Source organism: Phyllobates terribilis, unplaced genomic scaffold, assembly GCF_046119375.1.
Source record: "Phyllobates terribilis strain yellow unplaced genomic scaffold, ASM4611937v1 Scaffold_29__1_contigs__length_15306474, whole genome shotgun sequence".
Taxonomy (NCBI): domain Eukaryota; kingdom Metazoa; phylum Chordata; class Amphibia; order Anura; family Dendrobatidae; genus Phyllobates; species Phyllobates terribilis.
The window spans coordinates 4690880-4714590 of record NW_027362789.1 but is presented as its reverse complement, the minus strand read 5'-3'; the positions used below and the strand labels follow the sequence as shown (position 1 = coordinate 4714590).

The 23711-nt window shown below is 44.9% G+C and overlaps 1 protein-coding gene across 1 annotated transcript in view; it reads left to right on the top strand.

Moving 5' to 3' along the window:
* LOC141178585 (uncharacterized) overlaps window positions 1-20818 on the top strand; it is a 74390-nt gene extending 53572 nt beyond the window's left edge. Inside the window, exons 2-7 of the mRNA XM_073660463.1 lie at window positions 18124-18273; window positions 18403-18582; window positions 18666-18789; window positions 18873-18970; window positions 19139-19229; window positions 19596-20818. Coding sequence (XP_073516564.1) covers window positions 18202-18273; window positions 18403-18582; window positions 18666-18789; window positions 18873-18970; window positions 19139-19229; window positions 19596-20773 — 1743 coding nt within the window. The 5' untranslated portion in view covers window positions 18124-18201 and the 3' untranslated portion in view covers window positions 20774-20818. The remainder of the gene's footprint in view (window positions 1-18123; window positions 18274-18402; window positions 18583-18665; window positions 18790-18872; window positions 18971-19138; window positions 19230-19595) is intronic.
* Window positions 20819-23711: the final 2893 nt, after the last annotated feature.

The window sequence follows — 23711 nt, the reverse complement described above, 5'->3', positions numbered from 1 at the left end:
GAAACATTTTGTGGAAGCTGGTCATGCAGAAAAGCAATTAAAATTCTTGTAGGTCAACACCTCCATGAATAAAGATGGTGAAATGGACGACTCATCCAGCATCAGTATTTACATGATTAATGATATTCTTTATGAAGGTGTAATGTGAAAAATGATTTCATTCATGAATATGTAAATATATTTAATGGAGGTCGCAGAATGATTATCCTTGCTACACTAAAGGAGGTGGAATTACATATAGTGAGCCAATATACATATATACTAAGGAAAGAGGATGGGGCTTTCACACAGCTCTGACTCTGACCTGGTGCCTGGATTCCTAGGACATACCCAGAAATGGGGAAATCCCTAGATATAAAATGGGGGCCTTAATATGGATCCCTAAAAAAAAAGTAGCAGTATATGATTATTAAGACCAGCCATGCGGTCCATAAATATATAAAAGGCATTGGTTATGCTAAAAAGCCGTAAATTGAAGTGCTGACACTCTGGGACACATCTTCCACATTCCAAGATGGCGACCGCGATTTCAGAATGCAGCATGCGCGGGTGTGACGCCGTCGGAGGAGGATTTTCTATTGGTTTCTGTATGTATGACAGAGCGGACATGCGCAGTTAACATCACAGGACGCCGAGGACAACGCGACGCAGCATGCCTTATCTTCATGTTTATGACTGTTGTTGGGTGAGTCGCCCTAATATAATTATGGAATGCACCTGGTGATAATTGTTTAGTTCATCAGCACAAAGTACTTTATATTATGAAATGTTTACATGTTTATAAAGCGGTTTTGCACATGGATCTGCATAATGAAATGTTAATGTATGATAAAAATTACTTGTAAATATCATGGTTGTAATGATGTGTAAAAATGTAATTATACTTAATGAAATGGGATTATGTAACCCAGGGTATACAGGGTAGTCCAAAAGTAGGTGGACAGAAAGTGTAATAAGATTATGAAGGGGGAGATTTATCAAACACTAAATTGCAATAAACCATGAATTAGACGTGGACGATAAGCTTTCCACCCAATAGATTTCAGGATTCGCATGATAGAAGCTCGTGAAATTCCCAGTTCCATAGAGGCTCTTCTGTGGACTTTTTTGGACTCTGAACAAATGTTTCAGCAACAAGTTGTTTATTATCTTCTGTACAGACGGTTTTGGGTCGAGCAGTTTTTGGAGCATTAAGGATTGAGCCAGAGGCATTGAATTTGTCACGAATGCGGTAAATGGTTTGTCTCTTTGGGGCTTGAGTACCAAATGTTTCAACCCAATTTGCTCTAATGGTTTCAGCATTTTGAGATTTCCAATATTCTGTTAAAATCCATTTTCTTTGATCTGTATTTAAATTATTTGCCATTTATGTATTATCTGAATTATCTGAAAAGAAAACAGATTTGGGGGAGATCTATCTGTGAAAACTAGATCTGTGAAACTGGCTCAGTTGCCCTTAGCAACCAATCAGATTCCACCTTTCATTTTCCAAAGAGTCTGTGAGGAATGAAAAGTGGAATCTGATTGGTTGCTAAGGGAAACTGAGCCAGTTTCACTTTACACCATGTTTGATAAATCTCCCCCTTCATAAGCTTATTACACTTTCTATCCACTTACTTTTGGACCACCCTGTATATACCTCACCAGTTGTATCTGCACTTAGCTTGAGAAAGGTTCTCCGAACCGAAACTTTGCTGTAACAATGTGGGCTAAATAAAGGTCCATTTTTTCAAAAGAAATGTTCCTGTTGGAGTGTTGATTATACTTTTTTGTCTATATATGTGTATGCCTACTTTTTTATGTTCTAAGGCTGCGTGCACACGATGCGTTTTTCATGCGTTTCCGCTGCGGAAATTCCGCAGCGGAAACACATGAAAAACGCATGGTAATCCGCACCCCATGGTCCCCAATGGCATTCCGCAATGTCAATGCACATGCTGCGGATTTTTCTGCAGCGCTCATAAATCCGCAGAATGTTCATTAATTTTGCGGAAGCGCCGCCATTGACTTGCATTGAGACGCATAGAATGCGCGTCGGTACATTTGAACACGCGGATTATATGCGATTCATTGTGCGGATGGTACCCAGTTCTGGAGGAGAGGAGACTCTCATCCATACCTGGGTACCATTGTACCTGTAAAAAAAAGAATAAAATTAAAAATAAAGTTTATATTCACCTTTCTGACGGCTTCTCTCTGCATGCCGGCAGCGCTGAAGGACCTTCGGTGATGTCACAGTCATGTGACCGCAGGCCCTTCACCGCTGTGTCTCGCGATATGCCGGCAGCCGGGAACCAGACAGGAACGAGCGCTGCAGCAAACGCCGGGGCATCGGGGATGAGTATAGCTTTATTTTAAGCATTGTTTTACGGTCACACTGTATAAATCTATGCTGTTTGCATGGATTTATATAGTGTGACCTAGTTGTCAAGCACTTTCCAAGTGATGCTATCGCCTGGAAAGCGCTTGTCAATCTGCATGCGGAAACGCATGTGAATCCGCATGTATTCCGCATGTATTCTGCAGGAAAAACGCATGCACAATCTGCATGCGTTTTTTCTGCCAGGGAGATGCAGAAATTTTCTGCTTCATTTCTGCATCGTGGGCACATAGCCTAATAGAACTTTATGAAATTTTATTGGTGCACTATTGACTCCATGTTCTTAGTAGTTTATCCCATTTTTGGAGCGTCCATTCTGCTTACCTTTAGACCGGTTTCACACGTCCACATATTTCAGGTATTGGAAAAACTGGTACCGGAGATATCCGTGTCCCGTGTGTCCGAATGTGTCACACGTGTGGGAACAGTGTGCTGCATCAGGATCATACGGACGGCGCCTGGGAATCAGCGCTACAGTTAGAGCTGTTCCCAAGCGCCGGGTGCTGAACACTGCCCTTATCATGGTTCCCTGCCGTCGCTGCCATCAGCGCCAGCAGGGACAATGATGAGGGTAGTAGTAGTCTGCTCTCACAGTATCCCCACCTGTAAAAATAAGAATAAAATCCATATACTCACCTCTCCTAGGTGTCCCCCATTGTGATCCATGCCACCGCTGCTGGTCACAGCGGTCACATGGATACAGCGGGGGACACCTAGGAGAGGTGAGTATATGCAGGATAAAGTCTTCTCCAGCAGTGGCAATACTGAATGTTCCACGGGAAATAAGGAGACCTTTCAGAGGCTGCAGAGCAGGCAAGAAGATCAAGTCCTGGAGGAGAAGGTTTAAACCAGTGGTCCCATCCATTATCATGGGTAACGTACGATCGCTGGGAAATAAGTCGGATGAACTGCTGGCTCTGAGTAAGACCCAGAAGGAGTTTAGGGAATGCAGTCTCATGTGCTTTACAGAAACCTGGCTGCATGAGGAGGTCCCAGATTCATGTGTCTCGGTACCAGGGTTTCAAATGGTTCGGGCTGATAGAGAGAGAGTTAGATGCGGCAAGAAAAAAGGTGGAGGAGTGATACTCTACATTAACAACAGATGGTGCAATCAGGGGCATGTAACTGTTAAGGAGAAACATTGCTGTCCAAATATTGAACTGTTAGCAGTGGGCCTCAGGCCTTACTATCTGCCTAGAGAATTCACTCTTGTTATTGTAGTTGTGATGTATATACCACCATCTGCGAACCCAGAGGCTGCTGGGGATGTGTTGTCAGGGGTGATGGCCCGGCTTCAGACTAAACACCCAAACTCTCTAACTGTAATTTCTGGGGATTTCAATCGAGTAAAGATCTCATCTGCAATACCAAAGTTCTATCAATATGTCAAATGTCCTACACGGGACAACAACACACTGGATCTCCTCTTTGCTAATGTTAAGAATGCTTATTCATCGGCTGCATTACCCCCCCTGGGGAAATCTGACCACAACCTCATACTATTGTCTCCTGCTTACCAACCAGACGTCCGCAAACAACCAGTGACAATTAAAAAGATAAGGAAGTGGTGTCCAGCAGCAGAGGAGGCGTTACAAGACTGCTTTGACTGTACAGACTGGGAGGTGTTGTGTACCATGAAAGAGAATTGTGATGTTAATGAGATTACTGGCAGAGTTACTGATTACATCAACTTCTGTATGGACATTGTAGTACCTGTTCAAGAGATTCGGTGTTATGCAAACAATAAGCCATGGATTACAAAAGAGTTGAAACATTTACTAAACATGAAAAAACTGGCTTTTAAAAGGAAGGACAAGGAGGCATTGAAAATTATACAGCGAGACCTAAAGGGGAAAATTAAGATTGCCCGTGAGGCATTCAGAGTTAAATTAGAAAATCAATTTGCACAAAAAAGCTCCAGAGAGGTGTGGGCTGGAATGAAGCTAGTGACTGGGTTTAAGGCAAGGTCGGAGCAGGGGGGTGGTGGACTTACAATGGCTAATGAAATGAATCAGTTCTTCAATAGATTCAGCAATAAAGGTGCGGTAGCAGCAGGGAAGGGGGAGGAGGCCGGGGAACAACTAGCTAAATTAACAGGGGGTGAAATAGATCATTTCTCGGTCTCCAAAAATGACGTGAGGGACCAGTTTAGTAAGCTGGCCATTGGCAAAGCAGCAGGGCCTGACGGTCTCAGTCCACGTGTCCTCAGAGTGTGTGCAAATGAGTTATGTACTGTCTTCCAGCATCTCTTTAACCAGAGCTTACAATCAAAGAGAGTACCAGTGCTATGGAAGACTTCCTGCCTGGTGCCGATTCCCAAGACTACCTTCCCGGCTTCCCCGGGGGACTATAGACCGGTGGCCTTAACATCGCATGCGATGAAGTCCTTGGAGAGAATAGTACTTGCTCACTTGTGTCCGAGGGTGATGGCGCATACTGATGCTCTTCAGTTTGCGTACCGGCAGGGACTGGGTGTGGACGATGCTGTAGCGTCTCTGCTACAAACAGTACATTCCTTTTTGGACAATGATGGAACCACAGTGCGTGCTTTGTTCTTTGATTTCTCTAGTGCGTTCAACACATTACAGCCACTCTTACTGCGAGGAAAGTTGATTAAAATGGCGGTGGATGAGGGACTTGTGAATTGGATAATTGACTACCTGTCGGATAGGCCACAGTTTGTTAGGTGGGGGACGGCTACATCAGATAGTGTACTGAGCAGTGTCGGAGCCCCGCAGGGAACAGTGCTGTCGCCATTCCTCTTTACATTGTACACAGCTGACTTTCAGTATAAATCAGACCGTTGTCACCTCCAGAAGTACTCGGATGACTCTGTGATAGTTGGCGGTATTGGGAAGGACCAGGACGAAGAGGAATATAGAAGGGTGGTTGCGGACTTTGTAGTATGGTGCCAGGCTAACCATCTAGAACTAAATGTTAAGAAAACCAGGGAGTTGGTGATGAGCTATGGAAGGTGCAAGAAGGTATGCCTACCTGTTACCATTGACGGTCAGGATGTGGAGATGGTGGACAGTTTCAAATATTTGGGGGTTTACCTGGATAGCAAGCTAGACTGGAAGTGCCACATGGAGAAGGTCTACAAGAAGGGGATGAGTAGATTGTACTTCCTAAGGAAGTTAAGGTCTTTTAATGTGTGTGGCAAAATGCTTGAGGTGTTCTACCAATCCATTGTGGCTAGTGCCACCTTTGCGGCAATAATTTGCTGGGGTAACAGTGTGCGTGTTGCTGACGCCAACAAGCTCAACAAACTTATAAAGAAGGCTAGCGCGACGGTGGGCCTACAGCTTGGGACTTTTGAAGAGGTGGTAGAGGATAGGATTAAGAAGAAGTGCAGAGCTATAATGGGCAACAACACACACCCGCTTTATGAACTGTTTGCGAAACAGAAGAGCACATTCAGCAATCGCCTAATACAACTAAGGTGTAAAAAGGAAAAATACAGGAGATCGTTTGTTCCAACAGCTATGGGGGTGTTTAACAAATGTCTGAAAAGCAATGTCTAAAGCATTCCAAATGTTATGTTATCATATGTGTCATGTTCGAGATCTGTGTTCTGCTGCTGTGATACCGCAATTTCCTCCGGGATAAATAAAGTATATCTTATCTTATCTTATCTTATGAGGGCACTGTTCAGCACCCGGCGCTTGGGGACAGCGCTGTCATTCGTGTGTGTTCAGCGTGAGGCACTTTTGTGGACGTGTAGCCCAAAAAAAAAAACAGACTTGTCTCCGTGAGGAGCACACGGTGTGTGAAAACACACGGAGATGTGCACATACACTTTCATTTGAATGGGTCTGCTTGTGCCAGTGTCTCCAGTACGTGTGGAAACCGTCACCACACGTACCAGAGATACTGACGTGTGAAAGATCCCTTATAAATATTCATCTAAGGTCGGCCTCATTGAGGCATAAGGGCCCTGAACATATTTTGAAAATAATATGTTTTCTGTTCTGATGATATTATTGCTAAGTGTAAAATTATTTATTTATTTATTTATAAATTTATTTATGGTAAAATTAATTTCTCCAATTACTTTTGTACACCTCGTACACTCACGGCTCTGCTCCGTACACCTCGTACACAGGCGGCTCTGCTCCGTACACCTCGTACACACACGGCTCCGCTCCGTACACCTCGTACACACGCGGCTCCGCACACCTAGTACTCACGGCTCCGCTCCGCACGCCTCGTACACTCGCGGCTCTGCTCCGTACACCTAGTACACACGGCTACGCTCCGTACACCTCGTACACTCGCAGCTCCGCTCCGTACACCTCGTACACGCGCGGCTCCGCTCCGTACACCTCGTACACTCGCGGCTCCGCTCCGTACACCTCGTACACGCGCGGCTCCGCTCCGTACACCTCGTACACGCGCGGCTCCGCTCCGTACACCTCGTACACTCGCAGCTCCGCTCCGTACACCTCGTACACACGCGGCTCCGCTCCGTACAGCTCGTACATGAGCGGCTCAGCTCGGTACACCTCGTACACATGCGGCTCCGCTCCGTACACCTCGTACACGCGCGGCTCCGCTCCGTACACCTCGTACACTCGCAGCTCCGCTCCGTACACCTCGTACATGCGCGGCTCAGCTCGGTACACCTCGTACACATGCGGCTCCGCTCCGTACACCTCGTACATGCGCGGCTCAGCTCGGTACACCTCGTACACACGCGGCTCCGCTCCGTACACCTCGTACACTCGCGGCTCTGCTCCGTACACCTCGTACACACGCGGCTCAGCTCCGTACACCTCGTACACACGCGGCTCAGCTCCGTACACCTCGTACACACGCGGCTCAGCTCCGTACACCTCGTACACACGCGGCTCCGCTCCGTACACCTCGTACACACGCGGCTCTGCTCCGTACACCTCGTACACGTGCGGCTCCGCTCCGTACACCTCGTACACACGCGGCTCCTCTCCGTACACCTCATACACGTGCGGCTCCGCTCCGTACACCTCGTACACACGCGGCTCTGCTCCGTACACCTCGTACACACGCGGCTCTGCTCCGTACACCTCGTACACACGCGGCTCCGCTCCGTACACCTCGTACACACACGGCTCCGCTCCGTACACTTCGTACACACACGGCTCTGCTCCGTACACTTCGTACACACACGGCTCTGCTCCGTGCACCTTGTACACACGCGGCTCTGCTCCGTACGCCTCGTACACACGCGGCTCTGCTCCGTACGCCTCGTACACACGCGGCTCTGCTCCGCACACCTCGTACACACGCGGCTCCGCTCCGTACACCTCGTACACAGGCGGCTCTGCTCCGTACACCTCGTACACACGCGGCTCCGCTCCGTACACCTCGTACACACGCGGCTCTGCTACATCCACACTGTAAACCCCTCCTGACCCCACACATAAACTTCAGCTCATCCAGCACCATGACAACCAGCACAGCAGAGTCCTGCATCCACTGAGGCCCCTGATCATGTGACCCCTGACTCCTCCCCTCCTGTGACCTCATCACAGCTCCTGTGCGCACAGAGCAGCCATATATGTGGTGGCGGCTCTGCAGGTGGAGGTATGTGGAGACCCCATTACTGGGCGCAGGGGGCATTAACCCCTTCAGCACGGAGACTCTTTTGGGGTCTTGTGTTGCCCCTTTATAAGAATCATAAGGTTTTTGTTCTGTTTCCTGTAATAGATACATACGACCCAACTATGGAGACAGGAAGGGAGGAAACGTATTGTTCTCATAGTACAGGACCCCTTTATTGGCCCCACAGTGTAATGCCCCCATTATGCCCCTTATACAGTATGTATGATGCCCCCACACAGTGTAATGCCCCCATTATGCCCCTTATACAGTATGTATGATGCCCCCACACAGTGTAATGCCCTCATTATGCCCCTTATGCAGGATGTATGATGCCCCCACACAGTGTAATGCCCTCATTATGCCCCTTATGCAGGATGTATGATGCCCCCACAGTGTAATGCCCCCATTATGCCCCTTATGCAGGATGTATGATGCCCCCACACAGTGTAATGCCCCCGTTATGCCCCTTATGCAGGATGTATGATGCCCCCACACAGTGTAATGCCCCCATTATGCCCCTTATACAGGATGTATGATGCCCCAACAGTGTAATGCCCCCATTATACCCCTTATGCAGGATGTATGATGCCCACACACAGTGTAATGCCCCCGTTATGCCCCTTATGCAGGATGTATGATACCCCCACACAGTGTAATGCCCCCATTATGCCCCTTATGCAGGATGTATGATGCCCCCCACAGTGTAATGCCCCCATTATGCCCCTTATGCAGGATGTATGATGCCCCCCACAGTGTAATGCCCCCGTTATGCCCCTTATGCAGGATGTATGATACCCGCACACAGTGTAATGCCCCCATTATGCCCCTTATACAGGATGTATGATGCCCCCACACAGTGTAATGCCCCCATTATGCCCCTTATGCAGGATGTATGATGCCCCCCCACAGTGTAATGCCCCCATTATGCCCCTTATACAGGATGTATGATGCCCCCACAGTGTAATGCCCCCATTATGCCCCTTATACAGGATGTATGATGCCCCCACAGTGTAATGCCCCCATTATACCCCTTATGCAGGATGTATGATGCCCCCACACAGTGTAATGCCCCCATTATGCCCCTTATGCAGTATGTATGATGCCCCCCACAGTGTAATGCCCCCGTTATGCCCCTTATGCAGGATGTATGATGCCCCCCACAGTGTAATGCCCCCGTTATGCCCCTTATGCAGGATGTATGATACCCCCACACAGTGTAATGCCCCCATTATGCCCCTTATACAGGATGTATTATGCCCCACACAGTGTAATGTCCCCATTATGCCCCTTATACAGTATGTATGATGCCCCCACACAGTGTAATGCCCCCATTATGCCCCTTATGCAGGATGTATGATGCCCCCACAGTGTAATGCCCCCATTATGCCCCTTATGCAGGATGTATGAACCCCCCACAGTGTAATGCCCCTTATGCAGTATGTATGATGCCCCCACACAGTGTAATGCCCCCATTATGCCCCTTATGCAGGATGTATGATGGCCCCGCAGTGTAATGCCCCCATTATGCCCCTTATGGAGTATGTATGATGCCCCCACGCAGTGTAATGCCCCCATTATGCCCCTTATGGAGTATGTATGATGCCCCCACACAGTGTAATGCCCCCATTATGCCCCTTATGCACGATGTATGATGCCCCACACAGTGTAATGCCTCCATTATGCCCCTTTTGCTGGATATATGATGCCCCCACACAGTATAATGCTCCCCCAGTACCGCCTGAGGTCCTGTAGTTGGAATAATCCCTCTGGAAAATGGTTTTCCCTTTGCCTGCTCCCCTACATGTAGACCCCCGAGCATGTATACATTCATGTAGGGGAGCAGGCCTTACTAGATATTGAGGCTTTGTACAGTAATATACCGCATGAGGATGGTATCAGAGGAGTAAGACATTTCTTGAAATCTAAATCAATAGAGTGTAGCAGACATAATGACTTCATGGAGGATCTTCTAACATTCACTCTTACTCATAACTTCTTTCTTTTTGACAGGAAGTACTTCCACCAGCTCAGGGGTACTGCGGAGGGGGCACAGCGGCTCCCCATATATGCTAACCTATCCCTGGGCTGGTGGGAGGAAACCACAATATTCTGGGATGATCATAAGTGGTGGAATCCATATATTGGGGTATGGTATAAATATATTAATGCCATTTTTATCATCTGGTCAGGGACGAGTGAACAATTTCTTGAATTTGGAACTCAACATCCATAGAGTGGACCTTAGATTTATATCAGAGTTTAATTATTACCAGTTGCCTTTCTTTGATGTACTAATCAAGAAAGAATAGGATTGGACCCTAGGGACACTCATCTACCATAAACCTACAAGCACTAATAAACTATTGAAGTGGGATAGTCACCACCCCCATCCTCCTTAAAAAAGCAATATCCAAGGGCCAATTTTTACGGTTGAGAAGAAACTGCTCTAATGTCACAGATATTAATATACAGGCAATAGACATGAACACCAGATTCAAGGAAAAAGGTACCACAGTACATTTTGGATTTCACACAGTTGTTTGCAGAAACACAGGAGAGACAGACATTCCTCCATACCTAACCAAGAGACCCAGAAAAATATGGGATAACACAAGTAATAGGAAGTTATGACAATCAGAGTGACCATATCTTTAATATCCTTAGAAAACCCTGACCGACCTGGACCTGAGGGTGCTGCGTGATTTACTCCCACAATAAGTTTCAGAAAGGGTTGGTCAATTAGGGACCGTTTAGTGCATAGTTTCTAATAAAACCTGCACCAAAAGGGACTTGGCTGGATAGAAGAATCTGTGGTTTCTTTAAATGTGGAGAAAGTTGTACATGTAATTGGATGAGACCATGTAGATCTTTCTCGAGTTCCTCTACAGGTAAAATCTTTTTCCAGAGGGATTATTCCAACTGTAAAATCTCAGTACTTGTGTATATGGCCACATGCAGCTGTCCCCTAGATTATATATGCATGGCCAAGAGAGAGTCTAGGAGGAGGGTGGGGGGGGCATTTGGGCGAAATACGCCATGGTCGGGACACCCCATTAGTGAGACACATGAACAGTGTACATTGAGGTGAAACCAGAGACATCTCCTTTTTGCATCATTGAGGTGATTAATCCCAATGTGAGAGGAGGTGATCACAATAGATGTATCCTCAAAAAGGAAAGCGAGTGGATTTCCAGACTGGATTCACGAGCCCCTAAGGGACTGAATGAGCAAATTTCCTATGCCTGTTTTGTATGATTACAGCCCCATCCTGGATTACATTTTGGATTTTATACTCTACCCATTACTACTTAGTTCCCTGTGAATGGGGTTCACATATTGTTGTAATTTATCGAGAGATCTGAGCTTCTATATCAGAATTATTTATTATCAGTTATATCCCACATCTACTACTTCATAATTACCAAGTGTGGTGTTCCTTGTGTATCTCTATGCAATAGGGGTCAAATTTGACCATTTAGGAATATACTGTGGGCCACCATCCCATATTTTATGTAGTGATAAAGTAGATCTACATGCCTATTGCCTGATGGGAGGATGTGCAATACTTGCTTTAGTCTCCCATGACTCTGATCTCAGAGACAGGACTTTTCTATATTGGTGGAATGCAATCCAATACCATATGCGCTCCGGCGTGGAACGCATGCTTCCGGACAGGCGCAGTCTCAGACAATGATCCTAGATGTGCTGCGAGATGGAACGCATATCTACGGGCATGCATAGTCACGGGTACGTGTGGTGCAGCAGCAATTAGTTTATTTGGCGTTTAAGTTCAAAGCACGTCACTTTCGGTCATGCACACTAGGGAATGAATATTATTGGACCTCTAGCGCATGAGAAGTAGCGCAGGAGCAGTACATTATTGTAGACAGACTCCATTCTACTCTGCTCAAAAAAAAAACAGTTAAACTACAGAATATAACTCCAAGTAAATCAAACTTCTGTGAAATCTAACTGTCCACTTAGGAAGCAACACTGATTGACAATCAATCTCACATGCTGTTGTGCAAATGGAATAGACAATAGATGGAAATTATTGGCAATTAGCAAGACACACTCAATAAAGGAGTGGTTCTGCAGCTGGGGACCACATCTCAGTACCAATGCTTTCTGGCTGATGTTTTGGTCACTTTTGAATGTTGGTTGTGCTTTCACACTCTTGGTAGCATAAGACAGACTCTACAACCCACAGAAGTTGCTCAGGTAGTGCAGCTCATCCAGGATGGCACATCAATGCGAGCTGTGGCAAGAAGGTTTGCTGTGTCTGTCAGCGTGGTGTCCAGAGGCTGGAGGCGCTACCAGGAGACAGGCCAGTACACCAGGAGACGTGGAGGGGGCCGTAGGAGGGCAACAACCCAGCAGCAGGACCGCTACCTCCGCCTTTGTGCAAGGAGGAACAGGAGGAGCACTGCCAGAGCCCTGCAAAATGCCCTTCAGAAGGCCACAAATGTGCATGTGTCTGCACAAACGGTTAGAAACCGACTCCATGAGGGTAGTATGAGGGCCCGACGTCCACAGATGGGGGTTGTGCTAACAGCCCCACACCGTGCGGGACGCTTGGCATTTGCCACAGAACACCAGGATTGGCAAAGTCGCCACTGGCGCCCTGTGCTCTTCACAGATGAAAGCAGGTTCACACTGAGCACATGTGACAGACGTGACAGAGTCTGGAGAAGTCGTGGAGAGCGATCTGCTGCCTGCAACATCCTTCAGCATGACCAGTTTGGCAGTGGGTCAGTAATGGTGTGGGGTGACATTTCTTCGGAGGGCCGCACAGCCCTCCATGTGCTCGCCAGAGGTAGCCTGACTACCATTAGGTCCCGAGATGAGATCCTCAGACCCCTTGTGAGACCATATGCTGGTGCGGTTGGCCCTGGGTTCCTCCTAATGCAGGACAATGCCAGACCTCATGTGGCTGGTGTGTGTCAGCAGTTCCTGCAAGAATAAGGCATTGAAGCTATGGACTGGCCTGCCCGTTCCCCAGACCTGCTTCTGATTGAGCACATCTGGGACATCATGTCTCGCTTCATCCACCAACGTCACGTTGCACCACAGACTGTCCAGGAGTTGGCGGATGCTTTAGTCCAGGTCTGGGAGGAGATCCCAGAGGAGACCATCCACAACCTCATCAGGAGCATGCCCAGGCGTTGTAGGGAGGTCATACAGGCACGTGGAGGCCACACACAATACTGAGCCTCATTTTGACTTGTTTTAAGGACATTACATCAAAGTTGGATCAGCCTGTAGTGTGTTTTTCCACTTTAATTTTGGTGGTGACTCCAAATCCAGGCCTCTATTGGTTAATAAATTTGACTTCCATTGATGATTTTTGTGTGATTTTGTTGTCAGCACATTCAACTTTGTACAGAACAAAGTATTCAATGAGAATATTTCATTCATTCAGATCTAGGATGTGTTATTTGATTGTTCCCTTTATTTTTTTGAGCAGTGTATAATTACTAGCTATTGAGCCCATTATACGGCCGAGTGGCGAGCATTTTTATTGATTATTAATTTTATTAATGGCGCCTGAGTCAGTACGTGCGCATACTGTGCTATTCTGCGCCATTTTATTAAAGACACTGATTGCAAATTCGCATATACGATGTCTTCAATAAAATGGCGCCGTAGTGCGATATGCACATGTGCTGACTCCGGCGCCTCACTACACAGGCACCACTCATCCCGGCTTTGGACAGAAGGACGCTTCCAGCATACTGAGAATTCAGGAGGGTGTACTCATGCTGAGCGCTGTATATGTAACATACTGAGAATACGGGGGGGTGTACTCACACTGAGCACTGTATGTATTACGTGCTGAGAATACAGGGGGGTGTACTCATGCTGAGCACTGTATGTATAACTCGCTGAGAATACAGGGAGGTGTACTCACGCTGAGCGCTGTATATATAACGTACTGAGAATACAGGGGGTGTACTCACTCTCTCACGGTCTCTATCTCTCTCTCATCCTGGACATAATGTCATTATTGCTCCAAACTGAGCATGCTCAGTCTATAGAGGCTTAGGACAGATGGACACATCCCTGGTTATATTATAGAGATATATATATATATATATATATATATATATATATATATAGTTCCCAGCTTGGGTATAAATATATATGTATGTAATAGACTGTAGACTTATGTGTAATAAATATTCTTTATGATGCACAGTTTTGTCTCAGTGTATAGCATAAGGAACAGATAACGTTAAGCATCACTAACAGGGTTGGACTGGCCTGGCGGGGTATCGGTGAAATGCCCTGTGGGCCCCAGAGAAGTAGGAGGAAAGAAAATAAAATGGAAAAAAAAACAGTTTGTCAGGACACTGGCCCTTTAAAGCCGAAGGCAGGGCGCGCGCATGCAGGGTTCTTACCTGACCCGCTGCGTTGACGCACATCAAGATGAACGCGGGATGCAGCGGTGAGAGGGCGCTCTGCTCTGACAGGCCGCGCGCCGACGTCACATTGCAGTAACATTACATGGCCGCTGGCCCATCAGAGGCCTCACTTGTCAGCTTGCGGTCTCAGATAGGACGGTGGCCTTTCAATGTTCCTGCTATGTGACATAAGAACGCGGCCTGTCAGAGCAGAGCGCCCTGTCACAGCTGCAGCCGGCGGCCAGTTTAATCACCGCAGCAACTATGAAGCAGCAAGAGGACACCAGGGGAGCGTAGGAAGGTAAGAAGTATTTTTTTTTTTTTTTTATCCCCCCCACCTTCTGTGATTAGACAGGGTAGAGGATATGGGGTCTGACAGATGGGCTCAAGATGAGGACAACAAAGCAGCCCAGAATGGGCTACTAGGTGGAGGGGCCCAGGATCTGGGACATTATTAAATAACATTATTAAATAAAGGGGCTCAGTGTGGGGACACTATTAAAGGGAACCTGTCATGTGAGTTGGAGCATGTAAACTGCCCACTGCAATATTCATCACTAACACGCTTTTTGAATTAATATCGGTGCTATAATCTTTAGTAAAAAAAAAAAATCACTTTATATGCTTACTTACTTGTTTAGTCATATGGGTGTTCCTTTCTTTATTCAGTCCGACTTGCGCAACCCACTCAATTTGAATTGTCCCCGGTTTTCGCCGACGTCACATGATTTGGCTTGTTGTGGTCCCGCGCTTGCGCACTGTATGCTGTCATCCACGCTTGTGCAATGTGTATTGTAAAGCCACGTGTCGCCGCGATGATCGGTTCTCGCGCATGCACAGTGACAAGCGGCTCCCGTGCATGCATGTATACTATATATACAGGAGCTCTGTATATAGTGTCAGTGTACAGGTAATGCAGTGATCAACAGTGACATTATATACAGGAGCTCTGTACATAGTGTAATGTCACCAGTCACCGTATTACCTGTACACTGACACTATATACAGAGCTCCTGTGTATAATGTCACCAGTGGTAATATTAGTGTTATCAGTATTGTAGTATTCGGTCACTATGTTGTAGTAATATGTGGTCTGGTCATGGTGTGACAGTATTTCTCTCTTGTATGTGATATTATTTGATCACTATGTGGTCTGGTTGTGGTGTCTGTGGCAGTTTTTGACCCTTGTATGTGGTATTATTAGGTTACTATGGGGTGGTAATGTGTGGTCTGGTCATGGTGTGGTGGTATTTATCCCCTGTAATTGGTATTATTAGGTCACTATGTGGTGGTAATATGTGGCCTGGTCATGGCGTGGTGGTATTTCTCCCTTGTATGTGGTATTATTGGTCTTGGTGTAGTGGATTGTTCTGTGTATGGAGGTAATTTATTCTCTCTGATATCAATAAGGGAAAGATTCTTGATTTCCAATAGAGATTAAGGGGATTAAGTTAATAAAGGATTCGTTATCTTAGACGAAAAGGATTTAAGCAAACAATTGTCTATACTAGAGAGGAAGCTACAGTGTCACCAAACTGGAACACTAGTTCTCCTACGGAGAGCTGAAAATGCAGTGATAAAGCAAGGAGTGCGTTGTCCGCATCAAATGGACTTTGAGTGTACTAGTGAGGAGTCGTACCAATGCACCTCAGCCAGTGAGGTCCTCAGAAATCAACTGGGAGCTGAGAGTAGCTCTGAGGGGCCATAGTGACACATCTTGACCCTTATGGTCCCCACAGGGCATGTTGGGCCTTCCCATAATAATTTGTTGGACTGTTGTAGCTTGTAACAAAAGTTATATACTTCTACATGTAACCGGAAAGTTCCTGGCTGTGCATAATGCTGAAGAAGCATTCATAAAGTGTTGTGCCTGCTATATGATGTATTACTTCTCATCAAGTTCTTGTTAAGAAAAGAAAAGTTTATTTTCAGACTTTGGTCTCCCTCATTCATCTCCATACCATCTGCTCCGGGTCTGCCCAGTACAACGGCAGCATGCCAATTGCAGAGTTGGGGGATATGACTCCGCAATATATATATATAATTTTATACATTTTTGTCCTTTTGAGGTTGTGGGGCTCAATTTCAGCTATTGCTGTGGGATTTGTGATTTCTATCTGCGCCACTGTGTATAGGATAATAGAGTATAGTAAAATTGTTATGGACGTGACTTAACTAACATTGTGGTAACATACATAACATACTGGGAAAACAGACTCACTGTCTGTTTTCCGTGTAGTAATGGATATTTCTTGTTGCTAAAACTGAGGTTTTTTTTTTTCACTTTAAAAAAAGATTTAAACAGCTCTCATTACTGCGATCATACAACATACAGGCTCTGATTGCTCCGGTGATGCACTGTACTACTGTAGTGCCGTGTATTATCACTGCCTGTCACTGTAATACTAACGGCCCCATACACATGAGATAAGTGGTGGCTGAACAGTTATTTGGCAGACGGCTATCTCTCCAGACTCCCCCATACACACAAATATTCCAGCTTTCCTGTGGTCTGTATGAGAGAGTCACCTCCAGACTCCACTAGTGGAGGATTATCTACAGGAAGAAGAAACAGATTATCCTCTGAAATTCAGGATGCCAGATCCTTCTCTGCCCTGACATCATCTGTCAGGAGGCCCCCAAATACGTTATATAGTCGACCAAAAACCCCCGAAATCACTACTTTCATGCAACTTTAGTCTGTGTATGAAGGCGTTAAAAGGTAACTTATTGAACGCTACCTCTGGCCCGACCTAATAGACCTTCATACATTGCAGGCCCAGACACCATTATTAGGCATTTGAGTATTGTAGTAACTAGGCAGCCACATACTATCGAGTACTTGGGCATTCAGCTAAACTCTGTCAAACTTCCTTAGATGCCATGTTTGCTTTTGAAAGCAGCAAGTGGTTAAACTGCCAGGGTTTTTGTTGTAGCCGCACCTGTGCCATCCCTGTGGTGTACATCTATGTTCTGGTGCCCAAAAGAGTTAATTTCTTTTTTAAAAACAACAAGTGTTTAAGGTGTTAAAAAAGAAAATGTGTCTTGCGCTTTTGCGTATTTTTTTCTTTTTACAAGAATTGTTAGTGCAATTTTCTTTTGAAACATTTTAATATCTGCTTTTTTCTGGTGTTTTTCTTGTAATATAGGAAAGCCTAAGGCCAGACATAAACCCCATAAAACACTGTACATGTAGACTTTGGTATCAAATAATTTCTGTCTGCGGTGTTTGTGCAAACAAAAAAGTTTTTTATGAAAGCCTCAAACTTCTGTGTGTGAATCAGACATGAGATCTAACGTGATAGAAGATTACAGTCCGGGGAAGACGGGAAACATTCATATAGACGGACGGTGCTGATGTGGACAGTGACGGACTCTGGCCAAATATGTTTTTAGAGCAGTAGTAGAAGATGAAGATGTCGTCCTCATCATGAAGTAGTTATTTCTCATGTCACGTGTAATGAATATCTCCTGCAGTATTGCTAATGCCGATTCCAGTGTCGGTAAATGAGACGAGAATTAGCTTTATGGAAGATGAGTCTATGAGAAATGTATTCAGCTGCAGACTCCAAGGAAGAAACTGCTTGTTGTCTGCGGCCTAAAATATATAGGTTTTATTAGTAGATGTAAAGAAGAAAGCTACATACTGTGAAATAATAAATTTCATATGTTTCCCCTTAATACTTAACTCCAGTAATTTGTATTATTATACGTGATTTTTATGGTGTTACATCCGTTGATTTTCTTCTCATTTAGGTCTCTACAATATCAGATCCTCTCAGTGAAGATCTTCTATATAAGAGAATTTTCCTGATTTACCCATCAAAGATCGAGATGAACAGAGACGAGATGGCGGAGAGGATATTACACCTCACCCTAGAGATCCTCTTCCGGCTTACTGGAGAGGTGAGAGATTCTGATGACGTCACATTACATCATTCTTATCTATGGGAATAACAGTTGGACAGAACTGGAGAGGTGAGGACTCTGGAAAGGTCTGTAGTGAGATTTATTAATGTGTCTCTCCATAACCAGGATTACACAGTAGTGAAGAAGACCTCTAGTGAGCGCTGTCAGGACCCTGTGTCTGGGGGATGGAGAAGACCCCTGAGCCCAATCACAGGGCCTCCACCTCACCCCCTGATACATGAGGACTTCAATGACCAGAAGATCCTAGAACTCGCCTACAAGATGATTGAGCTGCTGACTGGAGAGGTGACACTGCTGGGAATGCTGGGGCATTATACAGTAATGCTATGAAGGGATCGGGGGGATGACTGTATCATTGTATGTGTCAGGTTCCTATAAGATGTCAGGACGTCACTGTCTATTTCTCCATGGAGGAGTGGCAGTATTTAGAAGGACACAAAGATCTGTACAAGGACGTGATGATGGAGGTTCCCCAGCCCATCACATCACCAGGTAATAGTCAGGACTAAATAAACACAGCCTATAATTATCTGTATGTAAAGAATGAATTCAGTCCCTGTATGTGTTTCCTCCAGATCTATCCAGTAAGAGGACGACATCAGAGAGATGGCCCCGTCCTCTTATTCCATTGGACTGTAAACAAGAAGACCCCAATGTTCCTCAGGATCATCAGGTAGATGCAGAGAAGGTGTCATGAGATCCCCCCCTATATGTCTTGTTTTATCCCCCAGTATTATATGTTTTATACTTGTGTAATGAGATTGGTGGAGATGGCCGGATTAGAGTTGATCATAGATGGGACTTATCCATCTGTCTGTGACTTTTACAATATTTGTTTTAGGGTGAAGATCTGACCCATTTTAATACTACAGAGACATATGTGAGGGGTGATGAGCGGTGTAAAGAGGAGATTCCTACATATGACTACCCAGGTGAGTAGTAAGCACTAAATGCAGAGAAGTCACAGATTCTTCTCAGTCACCGGCTGTGGCTGCTTTATCGGTTGTGTAGTCCGGCTGTATCACAATCGTGTGATCACCATTTTGCCTCTAGACCATAACATTCTCCTCCACCCAAAACTGTTCAAATGACTTTAGGTATTGAAGCCCTTCTCTAGAACTTACAACCTAGAGGATCCATCTACCAACTGAAATGAGAAGATCACTGTGATCTGTCATTGCCTTGGTGAATAATTTAATATTTTGCCATTTTTATGGACAGCTTAGATAGAAATGTTCAAAAATATAAAATTCAAGGATATTTTATTAAAAAATAATAATTAGTTTTATTCTTGGCAGATAATTTTACCAGGAGATCAGAGGGAACGCTGACATCTTCAATTTTTAAAACAGATGATCTTGAGATCCCACAGGACACAATTGAAGTGGATGCCATTACTCCAGATATGCCATCATCCCATCTCAACAAAGATTTGCCATTTGATTCTTTAAAACAGCTCCTGTCTTCTGATTCATTACTGACTGAAAATCTGAGTCACAAAAGAGGCATTAAAAAACAAACTGCTCCTAAAGCAAAGAAGCCATTTTCACTTTCAGAATATGGAAAAAGTTTTCCCCTCAAAAAGTCGTTTCTTCAAAAAATGTACACAGCAGAGAATAGAATTTCCTGCTTCAAGTGTGGGACATGTTTTAACCAGAAATCAGATCTTGTTAGTCACCAGAGAACTCACACAGGGGAGAAGCCATTTTCCTGCTCAGAATGTGGGAAATGTTATTTATCGAAATCACTTCTTGTTAGACACCAGAGAACTCACACAGGGGAAAAGCCATTTTCATGTTCAGAATGTGGGAAATGTTTTACATGGAAATCACTTCTTGTTAGACACCAGAAAAGTCACACAGGGGAGAAGCCTTTTTCATGTTCAGAATGTGGGAAATGTTTTATCCAGAAAGCGCATCTTGATAGCCACCAAAGATTACATACAGGGGAGAAGCCTTTTTCATGTTCAGAATGTGGAAAATGTTTTAGCCATAAATCAGATTTTGTTAGTCACCAGAGAAATCACACAGGGGAAAAGCCTTTTTCTTGTTCAGAATGTGAAAAATATTTTAGCCGTAAATCAGATTTTGTTAGTCACCAGAGAACTCACACAGGGGAGAAGCCATTTTCCTGTTCAGAATGTGGGAAATGTTTTGGCTCGAAAGCAAATCTTGATAGCCACCAGAGAATCCATACTGGAGAAAAGCCTTTTTCATGTTCAGAATGTGGGAAATGTTTTTTACAAAAATCACTTCTTGTTAGACACCAGAGAAGTCACACAGGGGAGAAGCCTTTTTCATGTTCAGAATGTGGGAAATGTTTTAACCAGAAAGCCTATCTTGATAGCCACCAGAGAACTCACACAGGGGAGAAGCCTTTTTTCTGTTCAGAATGTGGAAAATATTTTATGACGAAATCATCTCTTCTTAGACACCAAAGAATTCACACAGGGGAGAAGCCTTTTTCATGTTCTTAATTGTGGAAAATGTTTTACTTGGAAATCAACTCTTACTAAACATCAGAGAAGTCACACATTGAAGAAACCTTTCATGTTCAGACTGTTGGAAATTTTCTAACCGAAAATTATATCTTCTTAAAGGAGTTGATTACTACTAGGACATCCCCTTGTCATTCCTCATGTTTGGTCTCATTAAAATAAAAACACTCATACTCTCCTCCCGTTGCAGCGCTATTCAAGTGGTGTCGCGACTCGCGTTCCTGGGGCTCACATAAGGTTGTTACATCACACTAGCCATGCGCATAATCAGTTTCATTTACTGTCATTATATCTGGGCTGTGGTTACATCATACTGTAGAGGGAGCTGTGAGGGACATTATACTGGTAGTTGTAGGGTACATCATACTGTATAAGGGTCTGTGGGTGACATTATACTGGAGGCTGTGGGGATATCACACTTGTTTTGGGGCTAAAGGGGACACTATACTGGCGATTGTGGTGAAATCCTACTGTATAGTCGGCTATGGGGGAAATTATACTGGGTACTGTGGGTACATCATACTGTATAGGAGTCTGAGGTGACCAAACTGCATAGAGGGCTGTGAGGGACATTATATTGGGTCTGTGGTGACCATACTGTTGGGCACCTTAGATTGACAGTCCATCTGTAACTGAAAAGTCATAATGACGTTTGAACAAGATTGAGATGAAGAGAAAGAGAACGACAAAATCAGAGAAAATGTCCCTTTATGAGGTACTTGGATGTAAATTTTTATTTGTGATGCTGCCTGCATCTCATCCGTACTGTGATTTTGTAAGGGCCGCAATCTGATGATGGCTGGAAACATCAACTCCCAGAATATTTTTACCATTGATAATGACATACTGGGAGTTGTTGGTTCATGTGCTACAAATGCATATGGCTCTGACCTGACATTAGAAATAATTGTTATACTAAGCTTGGTTCATTTATTCAAATACTTATGGTGGTTCTGATGCTGTATTCTTGTTCTGATGGTAGTTCTGGTGATTTATTCATGTACTGATGATGGTACTGGTTTTGTATTTATTTACTGTTGAAGGTATTGGTGCTGAATTTATATACTAATAGTGGTTCTGATGATATATTCATGAATTGATGATGATTCTAGTGGCCTATTTATTTACTTAGTGTGGTTCTTGTACCATATTCATATATTATTGATGGGTCTGGAGAAGTGTTGGTCGAGCATATGTATTCTTAACCCTTTAGGCGTCCACGCTCGGGTGCTCGCCGAGTATATGCGGCTAGCTCGGCATCTATGTTAGTGTCACCGCGGGTGCATGGCTGATAAACAGGCAATCCCTGCATGTGTCACAGCTGTTTATCAGCCGTGACACTAACATAGAGGCCGAGCACGCCGCAAATACTCGGCGAGCATCCGAGCGTGCATGCCGAAAGGGTTAACAATTAGTGATGATTGAACATGCTCTTTGCTCGAGATTTACGAGCATGCTCGGGCGAGCACCTATTATCTTCAGCGTGCTCAGGCGAGCACCTATTATCTTCAGCGTGCTCGGGCTTTAAGTTTTCGTCACTCCGTGCACATGATTTGCAACTGTTTGACAGCTTTAATAACAAGCATTCCTCACATGTATTAAAGCTGTCAAACAGTAGCAAATCATGTTCACGGAGCGACGAAAACATAAAGCCCGAACACGCTGAAGATAATAGGTGCTCGCCCATCACTATTAACAATACATGCTCGATCAGCACTAGTCTGGAGTTCTATTTATATACTAATGATGATTTTGGTTTCATATTCATGTACTGATGATGGTTCTGTCGATGAATGCATCACTAGAACACCATTAGTACATGAGTATAGTAGCAGAACACCCAACCCTACATAAATATGTCACCAACACCACCATCAGAACAAGAATATGTCAACAGAACCATCATATGTACATGAATATGTCACTAGAAACACGATCAGTACAGGAATATGGCACCAAAAACATCAGTTTCATTGCAAGCTGTATATTTTGCATAATTGAAACCAAATGGCCTCCATTATACTTAAGCTATATTAGTTTCCACGACTATCCTTGGGTCTGACATTTACAATATATAATGTTAGGAATTAATATTGCTATTTGGCATTGTGTAAGTGGTCTGCAAACAATGAATGAGTCTATATCTATCTCTGAAATTGCAATCACTATTAAGCCTCACCCATAAAGTACACCACATATTTTAGTTTTGCTGGGATTTTTTTGGTGAAAAGGTAACAATGTTAATGGAATTGGTCATCAGATCTTGATAACTGACCAATCTGGGCAGGGGGATGTGTTAGGGGTCATATTACCTTACTGTCTGACCCATTCCTTTGCTTGGGGTGAGGTGCCATTGGCCTTATCTGCCTAGGGCATTAAAATGCCTTGTCCTGAATGACTTCAATGTAATACTGACATGTGGACCGGGTCATCAAGGACTGGTAGCAGAGCCCATTTCTCCAATAACTCCCCACGACAGCACCACAGGAGGATGTCACCCCACTCTAATAGGGACAATAATCACAAAGAGGTCAAATAGCCCCTCCCATATCCTCTCTCCAGTGTTTTTTCCTGTCCCTATTGGAATGAAGACGTCATCTCGTGGTGTTCTGTGCCGGCGGTAGACATTGGATTAAGATTATCTATAGCCAGGTATCGGAGATCGACTGGCCCTACTTTTCCTCTCCTTTTTCTGCTCCTGTCTCCTAGTGGACCCAGGACTCCCCTTCCAGTCCTCACCTTTGGTTAAAGTCTGGGAGGTTCTTCAGGCTGGAGGCCTCACTGAGCTCTCCAGCCTATCCCCCCTCCCCCCCTCGTGATCATCGTCGGACCTGGGACAGCGTGGGACACGGAGCTCCTCTGCATACTTCCGGCTTGTCCCGCACTGGAGTACATGTGACATGGGTCCGGTCATCGG